This window comes from Manis javanica, chromosome 13 (assembly GCF_040802235.1).
Source record: "Manis javanica isolate MJ-LG chromosome 13, MJ_LKY, whole genome shotgun sequence".
Taxonomy (NCBI): Eukaryota; Metazoa; Chordata; class Mammalia; order Pholidota; family Manidae; genus Manis; species Manis javanica.
In genome coordinates, this window is record NC_133168.1 from 48543382 (window position 1) to 48566294 (window position 22913).

At 37.8% G+C, this 22913-nt stretch overlaps 1 protein-coding gene and 1 long non-coding RNA gene across 13 annotated transcripts in view; one reads left to right on the forward strand and one right to left on the reverse strand.

Moving 5' to 3' along the window:
- The window catches only part of PTPRK (protein tyrosine phosphatase receptor type K), a 552018-nt gene extending 541292 nt beyond the window's left edge, over positions 1 to 10726 (reverse strand). For 5 of the 12 annotated variants that reach the window (XM_073219592.1, XM_073219587.1, XM_073219589.1 and 2 more), the window contains exon 1: positions 10391 to 10722. Coding sequence is in view for 10 of the 12 variants with exons in the window: in XM_073219587.1 (XP_073075688.1) it covers positions 10391 to 10487 (97 nt within the window). In the remaining 2 variants the exon portion in view is untranslated. Of the gene's footprint in view, positions 1 to 10390 lie in introns of all 12 variants that reach the window. The other 7 variants (XM_036993977.2, XM_073219591.1, XM_036993969.2 and 4 more) reach the window with 3 other exon arrangements.
- A 151-nt stretch (positions 10727 to 10877) lies between these two features.
- Positions 10878 to 22913, forward strand: part of LOC140845460 (uncharacterized) — a 43238-nt gene continuing 31202 nt past the window's right edge. The window contains exon 1 of the long non-coding RNA XR_012124225.1: positions 10878 to 11016. This is a non-coding gene — a long non-coding RNA (uncharacterized lncRNA). The remainder of the gene's footprint in view (positions 11017 to 22913) is intronic.

Consider the following 22913-nt stretch of genomic DNA (forward strand, 5'->3'; position numbering starts at 1 on the left):
CTTACAGCAACTCTTTCGAATGTCCCATGTTTTTTAGATATGTATGATAAAGTTAGGCAGCAGAGGTGAAAAGATCATAATTATAAACAAGTTCACCTTGACCTCTTAAGCTTTCCAAAACGCATACCACAAACACAAACTCATACATACATATATAAATAAATCCGGTAGGATAACTGAAAACCAAGCAGTTATCTAAGATGGTCTGTTTTATTTACAGACATATTAATTATTATCACCTCATATTTGGATTGCAATTCTAATTAAATCCAATCATTAAGTCATGTTTGCATTTGTAAGCAGGGTTTTAGAACTTCAGGATACAAACCTAAAATAATTAATAAAAGTTTAAGTCATAATTATCTATATAAATCACCATTAAGCAAAGCAGTATATATGTTGACCTAGAAATCAAAATCAGTTGGAGCTTAAGTTCTGCCAAGCTATATGACTTTGGGCAAGTTACATAAAATAAAAGGAATTGATCTCTAAGATACCATTCAGCACTTAAAATTCTGTGAATTTTTAATGTTGGACTTATTCAATACTGAGACAAAGAAAATGTAATACAGGCATACCTCACTTTACTGCATTTTTCTTTATTAGACTCCAAAGATACTGCATTTCTTAAATATTGAAGGTTTGTGGTAACTCTGCATGGAGCAAGTCTGATGGTGCCATTTTTCCAACAGCATTTGTTCACATTGTGTCACTGTGTCACACGTTGGTAAATTTTCACAATATTTCCAATTTTTTTTTTCATTATTATACTATGTTATAGGTGCTCTGAGATCAGTGATCTTTGATGTTACTATTGTAATTACTTGGGGGCACCTTGAATTCTTAGTGAGGAAGGTAAGTCAAAAGCCAAGACTGGCTGAAAGCTAGGTGTCTTGTGCCAAACAGCCAAGCTGTGAATGCAAAGGAAAAGTTCTTGAAGGAAATTAAAAACACTACTCCAGTGAACACAGGAGAGGTAAAAAAAAAAAAACAAAATAGCCTTATTGCTGTTATGGAGAAAGTTTTAGTGTTCTGGATAGAAGATCAAACCAGTCACAACATTCCCTTAAACCAAAGCCTAATCCAGAGCAAGGTCCTAACTCTCTTCAATTCTGTGAAGACTGAGAGGTGAAGAAGCAGCAGGATAAGAAGTTGGAAGCTAAGAGAGGTTTGGTTCATGAAGTTGAAGGAAAGAAGCCATCTCCAAAACAGAAAAGTGCAAGGTGAAGCAGCAAGTGCTGATGTAGAATCTGTAGCAAGTGATCCAGAAGATCTAGCTAACATAAATAATGAAGGTGCTGTACTAAATAACAAATTTTCAATGTAGACGAAACAGTGGTCTATTGAAAGATGTCATGTAGGACTTCCATAGCTAGAGGAAAAGTCAATGCTTGGTTTCAAAGGTTCAAAGGGCTAATGCAACCAGTACCTTTAAGTTGAAGCCAATGCTTATTGACCATCCCAAAAATTCTAGGGCCCTTAAGAATTATGTTAAATCTACTCTGCCTGTGCTCTGTAAATGGAACAAAGCCTGGATGATAGTATATCTGTTTACAATTTTAAGCCCAATGTTGAAACCAACTGCTCAGAAAACAAAGATTCCTTTCAAAATATGACTGCTCACTGACAATGTACCTGTTCACCCAAGGGCTCTGATGGAGATGTACAACAAGGTTAATGTTGCTTTCATGCTTGCTAACTCAACATTCATGGATCAAGGAGTAATTTCAACTTTGAAGTCTTATTCTTTGAAATACATTTTGTAAGGCTATAGCTGCTGATAATGATTTCTCTGGCAGATCTGTGCAAAGTAAACTGGAAACCTTCTGGAAAGGATTCACCATTCTAGATGCCATTAAAAAGATTCATGATTCTTGAGAAGAGTCAATATCATCATGAATAGCCATTTGGAGGAAGCTGATTCCAACCCTTATGGATGGCTTTTAGAGGCTCAAGATTTCAGTGGAGGAAATAACAACAAATATGGTAGAACTAACAAGAGAACTAGAATTAGAAATACAGGCTGAATATGTGACTGAATTGCTGCATCTCATGATAAACTTGAATGGATAAGGAGTTGCTTCTTATGGATGATCAAAGAGAGTGGTTTAGTGAGATGGAATCTATTCCTGGTGAAGATGCTGTGGAGATTGTTTGATATCCTGAATAAAAGGATTTAGAATATTCCACAGACTTAGTTAATAAAGCAATGGCAAGGGCTGGAGAGGACTGACTCCAATTTTGAAAGAAGTTCTACTGTGGGTAAAATCCTACCAAACAGCATCACATGCTACAAAGAAATTGTTCATGAAATAAAGAGTCAGGCAATGCCCCAAACTTCATTGTTGTCTGATTTAAGAAATTGCCACAACCACTCCAACCTTCAGAAACCCCGATCAGTCAGCAGCCATCAACATGAACGCACAACCCTCCACCAGAAAAAAGATGAAGATTCACTGAGAGCCCAAATGCTGGTTAGCATATTTTAAGCAATGAAGTATTTTTTGATTAAGGTACGTACATGTTTTTAGACATAACGCTATTGCATATTTACCAGACTACAGAATTGTGTAAACATAACTTTTATATGCACTGGGAAACCAAAAATTTCATTTGACTCATTTTACTGCAATAATTCTTTATTACAGTGGTCTGTAGCTGAACCCACAATATCTCTATGGTATGCCTGTACAAGTAAACTTCTTCCTTTAAACACCAGTGTCTACAGTAGGTAAAACGTGGAAATTACTGATTTGCAGTTTACCTATTAATTCAGCAACTACATTTTTTTTGTATCTCAAAAAATACAGAATAAGCAGACTTTCATATACAGTATCAAACATGTAGAGAATTCTGCTATGTACTGCCCCAAACTCCAGCTCCCAATATTACAAAGCAACCTACTATTATGGGTTAACATTAATTTATATTTGTTTTTCATTAGTCTCTGCCATAACCATGTCATTATGCCTGTATTTTCTGAATCGCTAGTGAATGGCAAAAACAAATATAGCAGTTGTGATTTAATCAGAGACTTCACTGTTGAAACAGCCAGCAAAAGTAGACACGTTTAGAATAGTAAATGGATAACAAAACACTTACAGGCTCATTAATAAGAAGGCAATTAGGACTTCAGGGAAAATTCATTTTCTAAAGGAATGTTAAAGCAAGCTATAAAATGCAAGTAAAATTGTGTTTTGACATGAATAGTGTATGCTGTCTATTACATCATAATTTTTCTCTTAAGAAAACTGACAAGGATCTGTTCTTAAGTATGAACACAAAAGATAGTAAAAAGAACACTAGTAATATTTAATGCATTCTACCTAACTCCCATTCATTAAATTTGGCTGTCCTATAAATGAGTTCCTTATTACAAAGATCCTTAAATTACACTCGAAGAAGAGAAATATAAAACAAGAAACTGCTGCTACTGGTAACATTAGAGGGAATACTATTTCCTGTATCAATTATCAATATGCTAAGTAAAAATGACTGCTACATGTCATGTTTGGCTCCTCTGATATATGTTTACCTTTAAATATTCTTACACAACACATTCATTACCAAAAGTACTTAGCCTTATTTTTATTCTCTTATGAAGTTATTTCTTTCAAAACTGTCTATTAATTTAAAAAACTAAATAATATGGTGGTTTCAATGTGTCTCAGGTGTTAAATTAAGTAAATAGTGATCAGAAATGTAATTCCAGGGAAACTTGTCTCATGTTGTAATTAATCCCTTCACAATACTCTTACCATTCCATAGTAAAATGTATGTGGTAAATCTTTTCAAGCTGAGCTTTCTTTGTCCTTGAGCAGTGTTTTTGAAATTAGATGTTCAAGCAAATCACCTGGGGATTTCATTAAGATGCAGATTCTTGAGTCAGTAGTTCTGGGATGGGCTCTGATAGGGTCGTACAGGAGCATCCTTGGTAATGCTCAAGCTGCTGGTCTGAAGACCACAATTCAAGAAGCAGAATTCCAGGGCATCTTGCAGTTGATGAACCCAATGACCAGTAAGCAATCAACCATCAGCCCTTAGATGGTCAGTGAGAGTGCTAGAAAAGCTTCCTCTCTACTCCTAAACCTAAGGCAAATCACATCAAGGAGCTGCGGCCAGTAGGCCACTTAAACAGCTGCTAGTCACCCTTCTGTCCAACAAGGATTAGGGGAATTTCTGTAGCTGGTCAGCTGCTGCCCTGGCCAGCGTTCGGAGAATCAGCCTACAAACAGCTGGTTAAGGAGCAGGCTGCATTGGCGAAGGGTTTATATAAATAGACACCAAACTGGAGGAAGATTTATTATTTTCTCATTAAAAGAATAGTGTAATACAGTATACCCTATACTATATAGTTCATTTATTTTTCATTCCAGTTTCATCTATGAAATATATAAAATAATTATCTATTTTCAATACTCTTCCCAGAGTATAAGCATAGGAGTTTTATCCCATCTGTAGATGTCCATAGCTTCCTTCTCACCTGAACCTTTGGACAACAAAATTCTATCACTATTAAGATGTGTGTGTGTCACACACACACAAACACATATTTACATCCTTAAGCTTGCCCAACAAAATTAATTCAAACAGTAACTCAAGTAGACATTAGTTGGCTTTATTCTACCTGAGTTGCTCTTATGAAAAGAATTCCTAGCATGACACCTGTAGAAGGATTCAGCCAGCACTGCCCTGTTCATCATTTTTATTAACAGAGTTCTGCAATCATATAAAGTGGAAACATGAATTATTTCATTCAAGAATACTTAATATGCTCTTAAAACAATTTTAAGTGAGAAAAAAAGCCAATTGTAATATTTATGGATTATCAACACACAGAGGAGAATGCCAAAATATTCAACCAGAGTTAAGTGATGAAATGGCAATGTTCCACAGCTAGATTGATGTGATCCTTACATTCCAGGCCCAATATTTCCCCAGAACCTCAACAATCTGCAAGACCTAACAAATTTAAGTTTTTTAACTATGTAAGTTCAGTTTTATTACTAAAATACTAACTACAAAGCAAAAGAATTCCTACAAGAACACCACAGGAAAATAAACATACCTCTTACAACAGAATCTTCATGGAATTAATAAAACCTTTTATGTAAAACTATGTATCTTTAAGAGCATTTTTCATAAAAACACATTTCCATGAAGATGGAGTTTAAAGTATATAAACTACCTAGAGGTCTCAATGATATCAACTATTCAAACAATTTTTTTTAAGTTTTCCAAAGCACAGATGTACATAACTGATCCCACTTACCTCAATATATCTGGCATAATGTTAGTCAAATTTTTCCTATCCCCATTTACAAAAAGGAACTTAAAAGACTCTCTTCCACTCAGAGATTATATACAAACAAATAGTCCATGACATTAAAAAGTTATTCCATGGATTCACAAGTTTATTTCTAGCTTTCATTGATATAATAATTATCCTGATTTGATGTACTTATTTTATTATCAGATAGCAGTGTAAGACATCATGAACTTATAAAATACCATAATCAGTAACTATGACAAGCAGCGTGAGTCTCCATGGAAAAACAAGTGATGTTCAAAAGCAATTACAACCTTCTTAGGCAAAGAGAAACTATTTGATAAAGAAACATAAACCAGATACATATGATCAAAGGGTAAAGTCTGAAAGGAATACACACAGGAAAATTTTTACATGCACAAAATAAGAAATGAATGTTTTTGGACAAAGGCAAGGGCTGATTCCAAATAAACAAATCAAAAATAGGGCCTTCTTCCCTTGAAGATCAAACACATACCCCTACACACACACACACACACACACACACACAATCCCAGTGTTCATTGTTTTGTCGTTAAGAACAATCTGTAAATAAACTCTCTCCATGTTTCCTGCTCTCAATCTTCCAGCATTCCTCTTCCTGCCCTCTGTGAAGAGCAAGTAGGGGAAATGGGAATAGCACAGGGCAGACAAGGACAGCATTTTCCAGCCTCTGAGCAGATCCATATTTAGCAGGACTTACACTGTCTTTAATACCACCTCGAGCAGACCTAGAACACTGCTCTTCAAAAGTATTAGTAAGCAACAATACAGGTTCACTACACAAGAACACATCACATGAAATAAATGTTTCTTAAAGGTCATAAAAATGTACAGCAAACTATCATTGCTAGAAATAGGAGATCCAGTAGGAGGACTGACGTTTCTTCTGGGTAGTGATTAATGCATATTTGCAGTTTTGAAGTCCAGCACCAAAAGGTATTTGTGATTTTTGTGGGTGTGCATGTGGGGCTTTTGTTGTGCTAGAGAGGAGTGGGAAGGAGTGTGGGAGAGGGGCAGAGTGGAGGAAGGGTTGATTTATTTTTCATATTCACATTTATGAACACAAGAAGAGCTGTCAGCAGCACACATGCCAAAACCCAAATAGCAGCCAGACCTGCCTCTTCCCGTCTGGGTAGGCCTGACACAAAATGACATCTTGCAATCTAGGAAAATCAGCAGTCATACATATAGAGACTAGGGAGAGAAAAACCAGTCCCAGAAACATCCAGTGACATATAATTACTAGTGATAGAATTTGGAGTTCTAATGAATTGAGGAACTGAGAAATTCTGGCCAATCAAAACCAACAGGCAAACCTTAAAAACAAGCTGTCTCTGATGTATCTTCCTCTAGTAGATAATGTATATAAGAGAAATTAACTTCACATACAGAGACATCAAGGAGTCTGACACCAGGAAAAGTACACTGCTTCGATGAGCTGCAAGGTCCTAAGAGATCAAGCGAGTGCACACTTACAGTGTGACATGCCAGGAACTATATCCCAGATCAAGGCAGGATCGTAAGCTGCATTTCCAGGCTCACATCATAGTAGAGAGACAATAGTCCCTCTCTAGGTCATTGTTAAGACTGCATCTAAAAAGCTGCACATTTTTCTCTACACTGAGATGAAAAAGCTGAGCAACCAACAGTTGAACAGCTAAAGAAACTGACTAAAAATATATTTCTTCAACTATTAGAAGACTAGGAATGTTAATAATGAATGTTCCAATAGGTATAGCTCAAGTAAGGTTATACATGAGGTAAATTTTAGAAAAAAAATTAAGGATAATTTCTCTCACTGTGCTGACAGAATTACGATCTCACCAATCTAAGGTGTTTATGTTTAATAATGATTAAAATGAATGACTGGCTGAGGGAAACACACACACACATACACACAATCCTGAAGAGCCTGTATTCACTAAGGGACTGTGGGAGGCAAGTAAAGAAGACTGAAGTCCAGGCACTTAGCGACCTTAATGTATGATGATTACACCCCAGATAGCTGCATAATGCTTTACAACTTACAAAGCGCCAGTTCACATCAATTATTTCATACCATCCTCATAAAAACCATGTGGAAGTGTCAGGACGGGCATTATTATCCCCATTTTACAGATGAGAAAGTTGAGTTTCCAAGTTACCTCATCTATGACTGGTCTTGTCAGAAATCTGAGTACTCATACAGAAAACTTTCTCACATTATGGTATCACGAGACAACTACTACATATACAGTGAATAAATTTTAGTAAATCTTTGTGCTTCTATGCCTCAGTTTCCCCAGATATAACACAGATATGATACTGGTATTATTTTAAGTGAGAGATTAAACTGAAAGAATATAATGTAAGTTGATATTTATAGGAAGTTCTGGTCTTAAGGGGGCTCATCATGTGTTTTTAAACTTTAACTCCAAAAGCTAAGAAAAGAGTAATAGTGATAAAAGTATCCTTAAATTTGTGATTTCAACAAAGCAGACTGGATAAGCACATATCAAAGATACAATAATCCTAAATCTTTACAAATTTGCTTCTGGACCTTACTACTTTAGGAACCACATGATAATATCTAAAGGTGGTAAATTGGCCTTAGTGGACATGATCTAAAAGACATATTTAACAGGATATCTTAAAATTCTGATCATATGTTTTAGAATCTGAAAGCATTTTATTTTAGTTTCTTGAAAGAAAATAAAAACCCATTATTTCGAGTATAAGAAAAAACAAAGCAAGAAAGAATGCACCCCTGATCTCTGAATCTCTGTCTTTGCACCAAATCTGACTGCCATACAATCTGATGACGGTAGAATACCCAATGACTTAGGATAGCCAGAAAATGAACATTTTTACAAAATAAACTTTTAATTTATGGAGAAAGCCAGATCCACAATCTGACTTTACACTGTGGGAATAAAAAGCATCTATTTCTTGGCATATGCATACATCTTGAATGTCAAAATTTTGAGACACAATCCTGAGAAAACTGCATTTATTAGGGCTGCATATTCTTAAATATAACATAAAGTCAAATATTTTCCTTTGTCACTAAATAAAAGGCATATTAGTTAAATTACTTGGAACTGGATGTCTAAAAACCCAATTGTTCATTACAGATTATCTGAACTCCAGGAATCAGAAAAGCCTATCTGAACATTCTGCTGGAAGAAATGTAGTATTTACTTGCTCCTTAAAGGGTAAATAACATTTGAAAAGAGTAAAACTTGTTTTACTGCTGAAAATATATCCACCAACTATTGAGACACTAATAGGAGCAACTCTTGAATACATGTAAGCTTAATCATGTACTTATTAGAATTAAAACTTTCAATTAACAACTACATGCCCTTTCAAGCATAGGCTCTCCGTGCAAAGGCAAACGCGGCAGAAATGAATACCCACTCCAACTTGCCTGTCATAAAATGATTGACATCAAGCACCCTTCCAGTATAACAGACGTAATATGTCAGAGATGCATGCAATAATGCATACTCCAGAAAGAATTTAATCAAGCCGTCCGATCATTCATTGCATGCATCTGTCATCCTTTGCATATATTACCGATGCACACAGCTTTTCCTCTACACGCTGCATTTCATAATCTGCTTTGGTGTACAACGCATGCTGCCACCTGAATCTGTTGTCTAACTCCTTTCATAGAGCCGTAATGAGGAGGAGGGAGAGGGAAGGAACGGAAGGGAAATAAACCTTACTCCGGATCACAACAATTTGAGTTTATTTCCAGGAAACAGGGCAGACACAACAATGAAGAAACTGACAAGTGCAAAGTAAGTTCGTTCTCCGCGTCCTTCGGCCTGAGCCAGGAGCGCGGCTCTCGCTTTCCCCTTCTTCTCCATCACCCCTCCGCCACCTCTATGCGTCTCCATCTGCAGCGCGAACCAAGGCAGCAGACGCATTCGCCAGCCAAGCTGAGCTGGTTGGATTGGCCAGAAAAGTTGTCAGGACCGGCGGGAGGCAGCCGAGCGCCCGGGAGCCTGCTCCCCAGCGTCCACCTGGTGAAACTTCAGAGCCCCAGAGGAGAGAACGAAAGAAGCAACCAAGAGGAAGGATAATAAAACTGGCAAGGTACAGAGCACCTAACCCGGAGAGACCGGGTTACACGGACTTCTCTAGGTGGCTTTACCTAGAACCCAGAGAGCTAACATGCGAGACCCTTGCATGCCTCTTTTGGGGTTCTGGCAAGCCCCAGTCGCTTGCACACCCGTCGGGGGCATGCCGAGGCGGGCTCCAGGACAGGCGGGCCAGCTTCGCGGTGGCTCTGCCGGTGGAGCTGCTTCCACACCAGGGGTCGGGCTTCCCCAACGCGGTGCCCAGACCTCCCTACCCAGGACGACTCGGTGTGGATCCTTAGAATCATATTTCAAACGTATTACAGTCTTCGCCAACACACGCACGGAACCTACTCCATGAGCGCCCCAACCTACAGGGCAAACCCAAGAGCAGCCCGACGCTGGGGGAGGAGAAAGGGACTGGGGGAGGGACAGGGAAGTAGTCAGACAATAGTCAAGGAAGGTTATTCCCAGGACAAAAAGCACCTGGCAAAGCGCGCCGAGGATTATCCCTTCCAGTCTCCACGTTTCTGACAAAGGCTTCCCGGGGAAATTTTTTTTCCCTTGAACACTCGAGCGGCAGACGGCAACAAGCCCGCACCAAGAGCTGTTGAGAAGCCATCCCCAGGGTCCCAGCTACTTTTTCTTTCCCTCTTTCCCAGCGCGGTGCAGCCTGAGTTGGACGCCGAGGCAACCAGTTCCCCAAGAAAAGCAATGCCTCCCCACGCTCCGGGACAGCCCTGCCAGCCTTCGCCCCGAGCAAGCCTCAGAAACAATGCGTCGCGAAGATGAAAGTTACCCGCGCCAAGCGGAGCCCAGCACGGTGCCCTGCGTCCCACCTGGCACAAAACTCTGGGGATATCTCTCCCTCTGCCCGCGACCCCTGCCTCTAACCTACCCGCAAATCCTTGCCCCCGGCCCTGGCGAGGGGCCGGCTCCACCCCTCGCGAGCCCCGGACCCGGGGCATTTGTCCGGGCTCCGGACGCCGCCACCCCAACCCCAGCCACTCACCTGCCGAGAACTGGCCTTGGGCCGACCCCAGGAGAGGCCACGGACTGAGGAGCAGGAGCGCCACCCAAGCAGGCAGCAGCGCCGCCGCTGTATCCATGTCGACTTTGGGAGAACTTTGAAGCAGCTTTCCGAAGAGCTGCCGCGGGGATCGCAGCGAAATCCACCACTGAGGTGCCTGCGAGGCCTCGTGGTGGGAGGGCGGGAAGTCCACAGCCGCCCGCCGGCACTTTTTTTCTTCTTGGCGGTCGCCAAACTATCTCTGGGGAGCAAGCGTTGCCCGCGCCGCCGGCCGGCCGCGGCGGCAGCTCTCCATGCTCGTCCGAGGCTGCTCCTGTTAGTCAAGAGTTACTTTGCTCGGGGAGGGACGGGGGCGGAGCCGGGGGGTGACGTCGCCCCGCGGGCTCCGGGCTTCTGAGGAATGCGAGCCCGGGCGCGGCGCCGCCGCCTCCTGCCGGAGAGACGCGCGCCGGCCCCGGCCGCGCGCCCCGCGCCCCGCGCCGCCTTTGTTCGCTGCCCGGGCCCGCTGCCCGCCGCCCGCCGCCGCTCGCGGGGAGCGGGCGGGAAAGGGAACCCCGCGCCGTTGGCCGCCCTGGTCTAGAAATCCGAACTTGAGATGCGAGAGTTTGGTAAGCAGGGCGGCAGCACCAGAGACACGAGCGCAGAGAAATCCCGCCGCCGTTGCGGGGGCGACCTGCGGCTGTGCCTCCACGGTGGCGTCCCGCCGGAGCGGGTGCCGGTAGGAAGGGGGAGAGTGGAAGCACTCTAAGGAAACACCCATCTGTACTGAAAACTCACTGTCCCTTGTTCTCGTAATAAGGAATAAGACACGCCACCCCCATAGAAAACTTACTGCTCCTTAGTCATATAAAAATAAAACTTGAACTAAAATTAATGTTCGGTAACTTTCCAGTGTGAACAGCTGGCAGGCCTCCTTTCTGGTTTATTTGTCATTTGCCGGATACTTGGATTTACTCTCTGCCTCCCCGACTTCGCTTGCATAAGGCTTACCCTTTCCTTCCACATGGGTCTGCTGGAGTAGAAAAGGTGTTTTGATTCTTGTTTTTTTCTTTAATATCTAACAGTTATTTAGGACACAAGTATTTAACAAAAGGACCTTACACCGACAATGAGAACAGCGGCGAATAATTTCATCCAGAGGAAAATAATGCTGTGTTATGACAGTGAAGTATTTTACAGTTTGCTAGTTTTTCAACAGCTTGAAGTGGCTTCACCATATGCCACACTTACTGTGTAGTGGGTGCTGTACTAATTTTTGAAAAATACTAAGTGAAGTAGATGTGGTTACATTTGAATAAATTTTTATTCAGAATTTTGATGTCACAATTCCTTAAACAATAGACTATTGATTGACATCTGTCAGTTACTCCCACATTTTACCTTTAGCCTTCCTAAATCAAGACAATGTGAAGTTCAATTTAACATTCACACAATTTACCCCATCTTCCTTTATACAAATTAAATATATGGTATTAATAACCAGGCTCATGATACAACTGGAAATACATACATATATATATATATAAAATCAGGAAGGAAAATACTTTTTTTAAAAACGTGATAAGGACAAGCTTGATTAAACAAAATTTGGTGTCATAGCTGGCTCATTAGCACACTGACTGGCCCAACCCTTGTCAATTCAATTCAACAGAGTTAAATTCATTCTCTCCTAATGTGCAATGTAGCATTCTTTCCAAATCACTAACCTTTAACTGTTAGCACATCACAGTACCTATTTCTTTGAGGAACATTCCTAATCCTAGTAGCCTAGGCTACTAACAAAAAAACTGAAGGATGCATATTTTCCTTTTGACAGACTTAGCAGAACTAAAATTTAGCATGAATATGTCTTAGGAAAAAGAAAAAAAACATCCATTTACTATTTTACATGTTTCTCTATTGAAAGAAAGATGAAGGAAACTCATGACATGGTAGATTTGTCTGTTTAAACACAGGAAATGCTAGTTTAAAAATTGACATACATTGGCAGGACAAAGTACACACAGTTCTTACCTTGCCCATTCCTTGGGTCAACTGACAGAAGGTTCATTTCACTTTCTCTATCCTGAAAGTAAAAACAGGTAAAAACAGTAACAAATAATCTTTACAGAGTGCTTACAATGGACTAAGTACTGATTTAAGATACACAATGTCTCACTGAGTTCACACAACAATTTTATGTCATTGGTAACAATTATTATTCCCGTTTCACAAATGAGGAAACAAAGTTAGAGATTAGTAATGTACCTAATAGTACATATATGGGTGAGAAGTAGGGGAGGGGGAACAAAGATGAGCAAGAGAATTATCAAAAGGAATCAAACTAGCAAGGAAAAGGAAAAATCAAAGAAATACAATAAAACTTTTAGATAAGTAAATCAGTACTTTTGTCCTTAGTTGTCACTAATGCTGGCCACAATAACTAATACTGGCCAAAGTGGTTTGAAATAATTTGAGTAGAGTATGTGTGTCTTCCACATAGTACTCTGCAAACATTAGGAACTTAACTAGGCTACTATTTATTTAAGACCGAATGAATGTCAATTAATCAGTGGAGGTATAAATTTAGCACAACTTACAGAAAAAAATGAGTGAACATGCATTAAAAGTCACTAAAATGTTCATATTCTTTAATCTACTAGCTATTTCAAGGAAATAATCCAATACATGGAAACTGTTACATACACAAAGATATATATATTACTCACAAAAGGAAAAAGTGGAAATAAATGTCCAACCACACAGATTCATGAACATTATTGGATAGAATGATACAACCACTAGAAATGAAAGTTATTAGAAAGAAGAGCAAATTGCAACGTGGAAAAAAACTTATAATAAAATGCTGGGTAAAAAAAATGAGAAGACATGTTCCTCATGTAATTGTAGATTAATGATACCAAAATAAAATTTTTAAAAAATTAGAAGACAATGAAAAGTTTCAGTTTGGAAAAATGAAAAAGTTTTGGAGATGGCTCATAGTAATAGTTGTAAAATAATATGTGCTTAATGCCACTGAACTATATACTTAAAAATGGTTAAAATGGTAAATTTTGATATTACATATATTTTACTACAATAAAAAAATCAGAAGACAAATATCAACTTGTAGTATGATTACAACTAAGAAAAAAATGAAGACAGAAAATAACCCCATAGGCCATAATGATAATGTAAATAGTAGTAGGTAAGGAATAATGAAGTTCTGTAACTACCTTTCTCTATTTTCCTACTGTCTTAGGTATATAATGATAGTATATCTTGCAAAAGAGGACAGATTTGTACTCTAATTATAGATACAGCACACAGTAACTCCAATTATGAATTTAGACTTGTACTTGGCAAAATGTTTTCTGTAGAAGCCCACTTCTATTGAAATTTAGTAATTGTAATTGTAAAAGAGTGTCTCCAGATCAAATAAGTTTGGAAAACTCTGGATTAAGCAAACTTAAAAAGGTTCCTTTAATGTAGCAGGCTTCTTTACTATAGGACCTTTCCCATTGTTACCAGTATGGCATTTATGCTTCGTGAATCTGAAGGAGGGAAAAGAATGCAGTATTTCACAAAGTTTTGGACCACAGAACTCTTTAATAGTGAAGTATTTCTCAGAATTAAGTTCTAGGGAACAGAATTTGGGAAGCACTGCTTTAAGCAACATCTAATTTATCTGTATCTCAATCCTTCATATAAAAATTAGGCTAAACAGATTTTTCAGATAATTAAATAAATGTATTTTTAACGTATGTATTTCATATAGATGTAAGTTTAGTTATAGATACAGATGAGAAAAGACCTGGATGATAATAGTTGCTGAATGAATGTTATCTTCCTTTTCTTGTTCCGCTGGAGGATCACACAGAATCTTCTACCCAGCGGAAGCAAGATTTTGTTTACCCAGTGAGAGTCTTTGAGTACACCCACAGCAGGTATTTGTAAGCAACTAGATATTTTCAGCTTGTCAATGATAACTGTTTGTATTATGCTTTTCAGTTTGTAATGCCTATCACCTATATGAAGTAGGCAGGGAATGTAATATTATTCATTTCACATAACTGATGAGGAAACTAAAACTTAGAAGGATTTAACATGTTTGGTCAAGGTTATGATACTGATCAGCAGCAGATCTCTCTGACCTGGATATTCTGACTCTGAATCGCATTTTTTCCCCCATCCCCCAATATCTAATTCTCATCTCTAAAACTTTTCACATGAGTTGGTGCAAAATCCTCAATGCCAATTCTTCAGACAAAGCCTCTTGGGCTGGTGGGTGAAAATGAGCTTCTATTTTCTCTTTGAAAGGAGAAAAAAACAAAACAAAACAAAAGCACTTCCTTACAGTAATATTCTTGCTTTGGTATGGATGTTGTCAGTAGAATCCTCTAGGAAGGGAGGGGCAGGGAATTTCTGACGATAAAGCCCTAGAACAGAGTAGGGACTTCCAGAAAAGAAAAGAAAAAAAAAATGTGCCTGTTATGCCTTTGAAAAGCTGTTGTTCTAGATGGGGGTTGGAGTCTTTCAAATGTAGGGCAAAGCCCAATTGCTCCCTGGAGTAGTGCTGGGACCTGGCCAGTTACTACTTAGATCTTGAAGCCAAAGCATCCAGAAACAAATGGATATAGTGATGACCATGTGCCTAAGCCTCTAAGGAATTTCTTCTTTCTGTGTTCTTAGGTAATTTTGGATCAAATGGGGAAAAATGCACTGTATTCAGTTATTTTGTGAGTCCCTTGAACCCTTTAAAATATCCATAACCGGGGATTAGTTCAGAAACACTAGTCAAGAAAATGCATGCTCCAAAGGTTTTATCCAGGGAAGAAACAAACAAAAAAAATGTGAACAGCTTGAGAGCTCAGTGTTGCCAATTTGGAAGAGCAATTTGCCTACAGCTGGATATAATTAACAAGCATGGGTCAAAAAGGAAGCCAATCATAAAAGTGTGAATTGAATCGAGGTAGAGGGATGGGACAATGACAGTCCATTCCAGAGCTAGTATATTCTGACTTGAGAGTCTCTCTCCATTTTCAAAAAGCCTAGTCTAATGATGTTAATAAATGATTGAGCTCGGAGGGTAAAAAAATTAGGCTTTTCATGTACCCTAGTATGCATTGACAAATTATCTTTTCCAGGACATAGGGTGCCTTACTATCCTCTGTATCAGTGAGTTCTTTCCATGCCAAAAAAGAAGGTTGTTTTTTTTTCCTGTCTCACTATAGGAAAAAATGGTATAAAGGGTACCAGCTACACAGCTATATGGAATTCTGTTTGAATTCTTTTGGTTGAATAGACCAGTAAGCTTGAGGTATTTTTTGTTTGTTAGTTATTTAGTAAAAACCAGGAAAGAGGATAACTCTTAAAACTAATTAAATATATCATGTACTAAGTAATACCTTCTGCAGGGTTAAGAGCTCATATGCAGAGTTGCAGCCTAAAGAGAATTAACACAGCTGAATGAGAAATTATCTAATGATTACGCTCCTTCCTTCCTCCCACTTACTTCTGAAGGGGGTTAGGGGGCTGGCTTCACATATGTAACCCTGTGGATCTTGCCATCGTTTTTCTGTGCATATTCTGGTCTTGAGATAGAATGAAAATAGAATTCTGAAACAAAAAATGTGGTACTTCCAGAGCTCTGGAGATTTTTCTAATCCTCCAAATGTTCTCCAATAAATCCTCCCTCTATTCTGTTGGCACTGCCATAGCATTCATACCCAGGGGAAGTCTGGCAAGAAAATAACCCATTAAAATTTACACACAAACATAGGGGCTCATTTCAGTGCTAAGTCCTCTTTAACCTAAGCAAAGAATTCATTTTGTCATTTGCAAGCATTTATTAAGTATAAAAACACAGTGCTAGTTACTCTATGGGAGACACAGGAGAATTAGTAGTTTACACTGAGTTTAACAGACAAAAAAATAAGAGACAACAAACCATATGTGGTGTGTGTGTGTGTGTGTGTGTGTGTGAAAGAGAGAGACTGAGATTTTTAAAATTGTTTTATCTCTTAAATGTGAGGGAATAGAAAGTGAAGTATTAGGTAATGATGAAGTGCAGTTAACAGGAAAAGCTTTTGGGGGATGACCCATTTTGAACCAGATCTTGAAAAAATCAATGGCTGTAACTGGCATTTTAAAAGGCCTGAGGTATAAACCACTTTTTGGAGCTTGAACTTCTTAGTTGAATAGGCTTTCTGTGAAGGAGCTTACCCTTAATAATTGACCAAAATGTACCTCTCGTTGGCTGTGATACCTGTCATTCCTGAAAATGAGTTCTCATTTTATTGTTGAATGTCTTCAGATTACCTGAGGAGCCTTGTTGGAAGATGCCTAAAATACAGATTTCTCGTAACGTCAGTTTATATGCTTTTAAATCTTCACAACTGCTTCAACTAAGTAAGCACAGGAAAGAGCTCATTAAGAAACAGCCATATGAGCAGAGTGGAGTATTAAAATCACATGCAGTTTCTTTGGGGCCATAATGAAATAGTCAATTAGCTCTTTTACTTGTTGACAACTACAGCTGATATAAACTAATGGTCCACTGATCTCAGCAGAAAGTCAAAAGGATGACAAGCTACAACAGTCTGGGGAAAGAATCAGAAGCTGAGCTGGTCAAAACCTAGTTTTATTTTAGTTTCTGTGTGATGTAAAATGGCCATTTAACTAATTTATATAAACTTTAGAGAGGCTTGGTGGACAATGAGAATGTGTATACGAAATAATAATATTAACTATTTTTTAAAAAGACACTTTATGTGGGATAGTAGGCAAAATACTGACAACCCCTCTACCCCCTCCAAAATAACCATGTCTCTGAAAACTGTGAATATGTGCATATATTCCCTTACAGAGCAGAAGACTTCCCAGACGTGATCAAGTTAGGGTTCTTGAGAAAGCAATATTATCCTGGAAAATCTGGTGGGTTCAATATAACCTATAGGGACATTATAAAAGAAAGGCAATAGAGTAAAAACGAAAAGATACAACAATGGAAGCTGAGATCAGAAAGGAGAGAACAATGTTGCACTGTTAGCTTTGAAGATAGAGGAGCGGGCCATGAGCCAAACTAATGCAAGTGGTTGGTAACGCTAGAAAAGTCAAGGGAGTGGACTCCCCTAGGGCTTCCATATGGAATGTAGTCCTTGGCACCTTGACTTTAGCCCAGTGAAATCTGTGTCTGACTTCTGACCTGAGGAACTGTAAGATAATAAATAAGTTTGTGTAGTTTTAAGCCACTGAAGTTTGTAATAATTTGTAACAGCAGCAATAGGAAGCTGATACACATGGGTTGTCTCATTAAAGCTATTATACCCATTTTACATGCTCAAATGAGAAATGAGAAAACTGATACTCAAATAGGTTAAACAGTTTGCTTAAGTAAATGGTGGAACTAACATGCCAGTCCAGGCACTCTGACTCAGGAGTCTGTAGTGTTAAGAAATATGCTGTTTCAAAACACTAATTTTGAATGGCAAGAATATACAACATAAAGGTGCATTGTGACAGAAATTTTATAAAAATGTTTTAATGTGTTTGTAAGTTTCTCTCCCCTGTTTTTGCAATGAACAAAGTTCTTAACCTTCTGTTACAGTTCCTTTGCTATAAATGCTAACAGTCACATTCTAATCTGGCATAATTATATTATTTAGTCAGAGGAGTACATAGACTAAGAAATAGTCTTTGTCAGTAGTTATCTTGAGGATTAACCATTTACATTTAGTAAATTTTCTCTTAACTATCATTATGTTGAATTCTATAGACTGTCATTCTATCCATTTGCTTAAATCCTTTATATATGAATATGTTGGTCATTAATTATGGGGATCATTGCCTCCTTAGGAATCACTCTAATTGCTGTCACTCTAATTTCCTGGAAGTCAAGAATTGCATATTGTTTATAATTGTTTCTCTTTCCATAAAATAGTTACTGTCACATGGTTGTTTAATCAGTGGTAGTTGAGGAATGAATGAATGAATGGATGAAGGAAAGAAAAGACTTTTCAAGGTCAAGTGGCTTTATAGACTGGCAGCAGAAGGTGTAGTATTCTGAAATAATGACAAAACAAATCCCTAGGGAGTAGAGTAGGTTGAAGAATAATAGAACAGAATTTTTAAAAATCTTAACTTCTATGACATGTAGTTTTAAAGTAACATTCTGATACAAGATATTGAAGCCTATTTTTTCCTTTATTCCACTTCCAATATTTTTTATTTATAGCTACAATATTCATCAAGAATGCAGTACTAGCTTATTTGTTTTTCTTTATTTTGAAGTGTTAATGCTTTCAACTTTATTGTGGCAATAGGTGTATTCTATTTTTTATTCAAGTATCATTGATAGACAATCTTATATTGGTTTCAAATATTCAACACAGTGGTTCAACAGTTACCCATATTATTATACCCTTACCCCCTCTAGTTTCATTGCTGTCAATATAGAAAGATGTTCCAGAATCATTGACTATATTCTCCACGCTGTACTACTATCCCCATGGCCAACTTATATTATGATTGAGAATATTTGTGCCTCTTTATCCCCCTTACCCTCCCCACCCATCCAACCCAACTGCTCCCTCATGGTAACCTCTAGTCACTTCTCAGTGTCTATGAGTGTACTGTTATTTTGTTCATTCTGTTTTGCTTTGTTTTTGTATTCCACAAATAACTGAAATTATATGGCATTTGTCTTTCTCCACCTGGCTTATTTCACTGAGCATAATACCCTCTAGATCCATCCATATTGTTGCAAGTGGCAGGATTCATTTTCTTTTTATGGCTGAGTAATATTTCATTGTGTATATGTACCACCTCTTCTTTATCCATTCGTCTATTGATGGACACTTAGGTTGCTTCCATATCTTAGCTATTATAAATAATGTGGCAATTAAGACAGGGGTGCATGTATCTTTTTGAATCAGGGATTTTGTTTTCACTGGGTAAATTCTTAGAAGTGGAATTACTGGGTCAAATGGTATTTTTAGTTTTAGGTGGTTTTTTTTTGAGGAAACTCCATATGTTTCCGCAGTGGTTGTACCAATTTATGTTCCCACCAACAGTGCAGCAGGGTTCTCTTTTCTCCACATCCTCACTAACACTTGTTATTTTTTCTTTTGGATAGTGGCCATTCTGACTGGTGTGAGGTGATGTATCACTGTGGTTTTGATTTACATTTACATTTCTCTGATGATTAATGATGTGGAGAATCTTTTCATGTGCTGTTGGCCATCCATATTTCTTCTTTGGATAATGTCAGATCAGGTCCTCTGTCCATTTTTAAACAGGTTATTTGGTTTTGTTTTGTTTTTTTGGTGTTAAGGTGTATGAGCTCTTTATATATTTTGGATGTTAACCCCTTATCAGTTAAATCATTTACAAATATATTCTCCTATACTGTACGTTGTCTGTTGTTCTTCTGATGGTGTCATTTGCCATACAGAAGCTCTTTAGTTTCATGTAGTTTCACTTGTTCATTCTTGGTTTTGTTGCCTGAAGAGATGTATCCAAGAAAATATTGCTTGTGCTTATGTTTAAGAGATTTTTGCCTATGTTTTCTTCTGAGAGTTTTATGGTTTCATGTCTTACTTACAGGTCTTTGATTCATTTCTAGTTTACTTTTGTTTATGAAGTTAGACAGTAATCCAGTTTCATTCTCTTACATATAGCTGTCCAGTTTTCCCAGCATCAGTTATTGAAGAGGCTGTCTTTTCCCCACTGTATATTCATGGCTCCTTTATCATACATTAATTGACCATATATGTGTAGGTTTATATCTGGGCTCTCTCTTCTGTTCCATTAATCTATGGATCTGTTCTTGTGCCAGTTTCATACTGTTTTGATCACTGTAGCTTTATAGTGTAGCTTGAAGTCAGGGAGCATAACTCCCCTGGCTTTGTTCTTTTTCAGGATTGCTTTAGATATTCAGGATCTTTTGTGGCTCTATATGAATTTTAGGATTATTTTCTCTGGTTCATTGAAAAATGCTGTTGGTATTTTGATAGAGATTGCATTGAATCTGTAAATTGCTTTGGGCAGAAAGTTCATTTTGATAATATTAATTCTTCCTATCCATGAGCACGGGATGGATTTCCATTCATTTGTGTCTTCTGTAATTTCTCTCATGAGTGTCTTATAGTGTTCAAAGTACAGGTCTTTTCATCTCCTTGGTTCAGTTTATTCCTAGGTATTTAATTATTTTTGATGCAATTATAAATGGATTATTTTCCTGATTTATTTCAGCTAGTTCATTGTTAGTATATAGGAACACAACAGATTTCTGTGTATTAATTTTGTATCCTGCAACTTTGCTGAATCCAGGTATTAGTTCTAATATTTTTTTCATGGAATCGTTAGGGTTTCCTATGTTTAATATTATGCCATCTGCAAATAGTGACTGTTTAACTTCCTTAATTTGGGTGCCTTTTATTTCTGTCTTCTCTGATTGCTGTGGCTAGTACTAGTTTATTTGTTTTTGTGTTCTTCCTGCTGATGAAATATTTTCTTTTGTGCATAACAACCAGCTGTCAACATCATTTATTTTCATACCCAAAGGTACTGAAAGCTTATATTTACTCCTCAGTGTTCAATACCCAGAGTTCAGGTCCTACTGCAGCAGTGAGATCTATGAGTCTAAATCCCACGTATCCTGGATAAACTGAAATTGCACCCTAAAACAGTTTAAGGCTGGTTAAGTCATCTTAGATCTGAGTGTTTGAAGTTTTACCCTTCCTAGATAGATTCAAGAAGGGAAAGCTAAGTGAATATCTCTTGTTCAAAATGCTGTCTTTCAGTTGCAAAATACCTCAAAAAACAAATAATGATTAAGTTGATGACTCATGATCCAGTTACTGGTTATAAACTCTTAATTCAGGGTGGTTTGACTAAGACATCTCTCCTGCCTGCCTGTCCTACACAATCTGATCTTTTCCTTCTTTTCTTTAATAAATATTCACTGTGTGCCTCACAGTGCTGGTTACTACTATAGGTACTGCTTATACAACAGGGTAAAAAATAAGCAGAAATCTCTGTACTGTGTTTATGTTCTAGCAGAGGGAGGTAGACAATAAACCTGTAAGTAAAACATACAATAGCCAAGAAAGAATAGCTGTCATCATTACACTTAATATTGTAATACTGAAAAATATCAGAAAAAAAGAGAGACCTTTATTGTATTTTGCTTTTGAAACCATGACTGGGTTCAATGTAATAATGTTATCAAAATAAAATTGGGCTCAGTGTAAGGAAAGAATGTATGATTTTCCTCTAAACCATGTGTATTTTTATTTTATGAATAATTGTGTATCTATTGGATTTCCCTTTTTTCCTTTGGCTGCTTGGAAACTCCAAGCTAAATCTGCAGTCATATTTAGTAATTGTGTACAACTTAGGCCTACATTGTTATATACTAAATTTCCAATGGTCTAATTTTATTATTCTACCTGGTTTCTTTTCACCTTGATTTATTTACTTATTTATATCTTAATGTATTAGTTTCCTTTTGGTAAACCAAGAACAAGTCTACCAATAAATAAGCAAATAAATAAATAAAATGACCCCAAGAGAATAGGTACTTAAGTTCTATAGATTCATAGACTAGAACAAGAGATTCTACCATCTTGCCTCTTAAATCTTTTTTAGATGAAAAATGTCAAGTCACAGAAAGTTAGGCTGTCTTATCCAAGAAGTCATAGCGCATGTTCAACATGTGCTAATTCACCGCTTGTCAAGATGAAATGGAATGGGGTTGGTTTCTGCATTATGAAAGACTTTTGACTAAATGCAATCTATGATTATTCATCTCTAAATCACAGAATTCTACTAGCTTTTAAGTTGTCCTTGGATTTGGCCAGTTGTCCTTGGATTTGGATGAGAGAAAGAGATTAGGATAACCCATCAGATCCTCTAAATTCTTAACAAAACTGTCAAGAAAAATAAATCTTGCTACAGAATCTATAAATCTTAGCAAATGGGCATGCTTGAGATGACTAGGTAAAACATTAGGAATGCCTTTAAATTATTGCAACCTACTCCTGCATTAAAAAGAAATTATGTGATTCAGATCCAAAGGTATGATTTTTCAAGAAGAAAAATGACACCTGAGTTTGTAAGTGACAAGACCCATCACAGAGTTATTTTGTCCAGTAGTAATACAGCTGCTGATCAGTTTACTACAGAGCCCAAGGGCAGATTAATTATTTAGCAGTAGAATAAATTGAAGAGTTGGCCCTAACTACTTCAATACAAATTGAAACACCAGGCTCTGCAAAACTCTCAGCAATAATCAGAAAAAATACAACTGGCTTTGAAACTAAATTTTGCAATTGAACTATAATCACCGTTTCTTTATTTCCTCCTAACCCTCAACCTTCATTTTCCTCACCCCAATCCATCTAATTACCTGCATGCCCCACACCCATATGCCCACATCATATTAACCAATACCTTCCTAACATGGCAATTCTTCTCTGCATTTTTTCCCTCTTCCTTCCTGCCCCCTTCTTTCCTATATTTA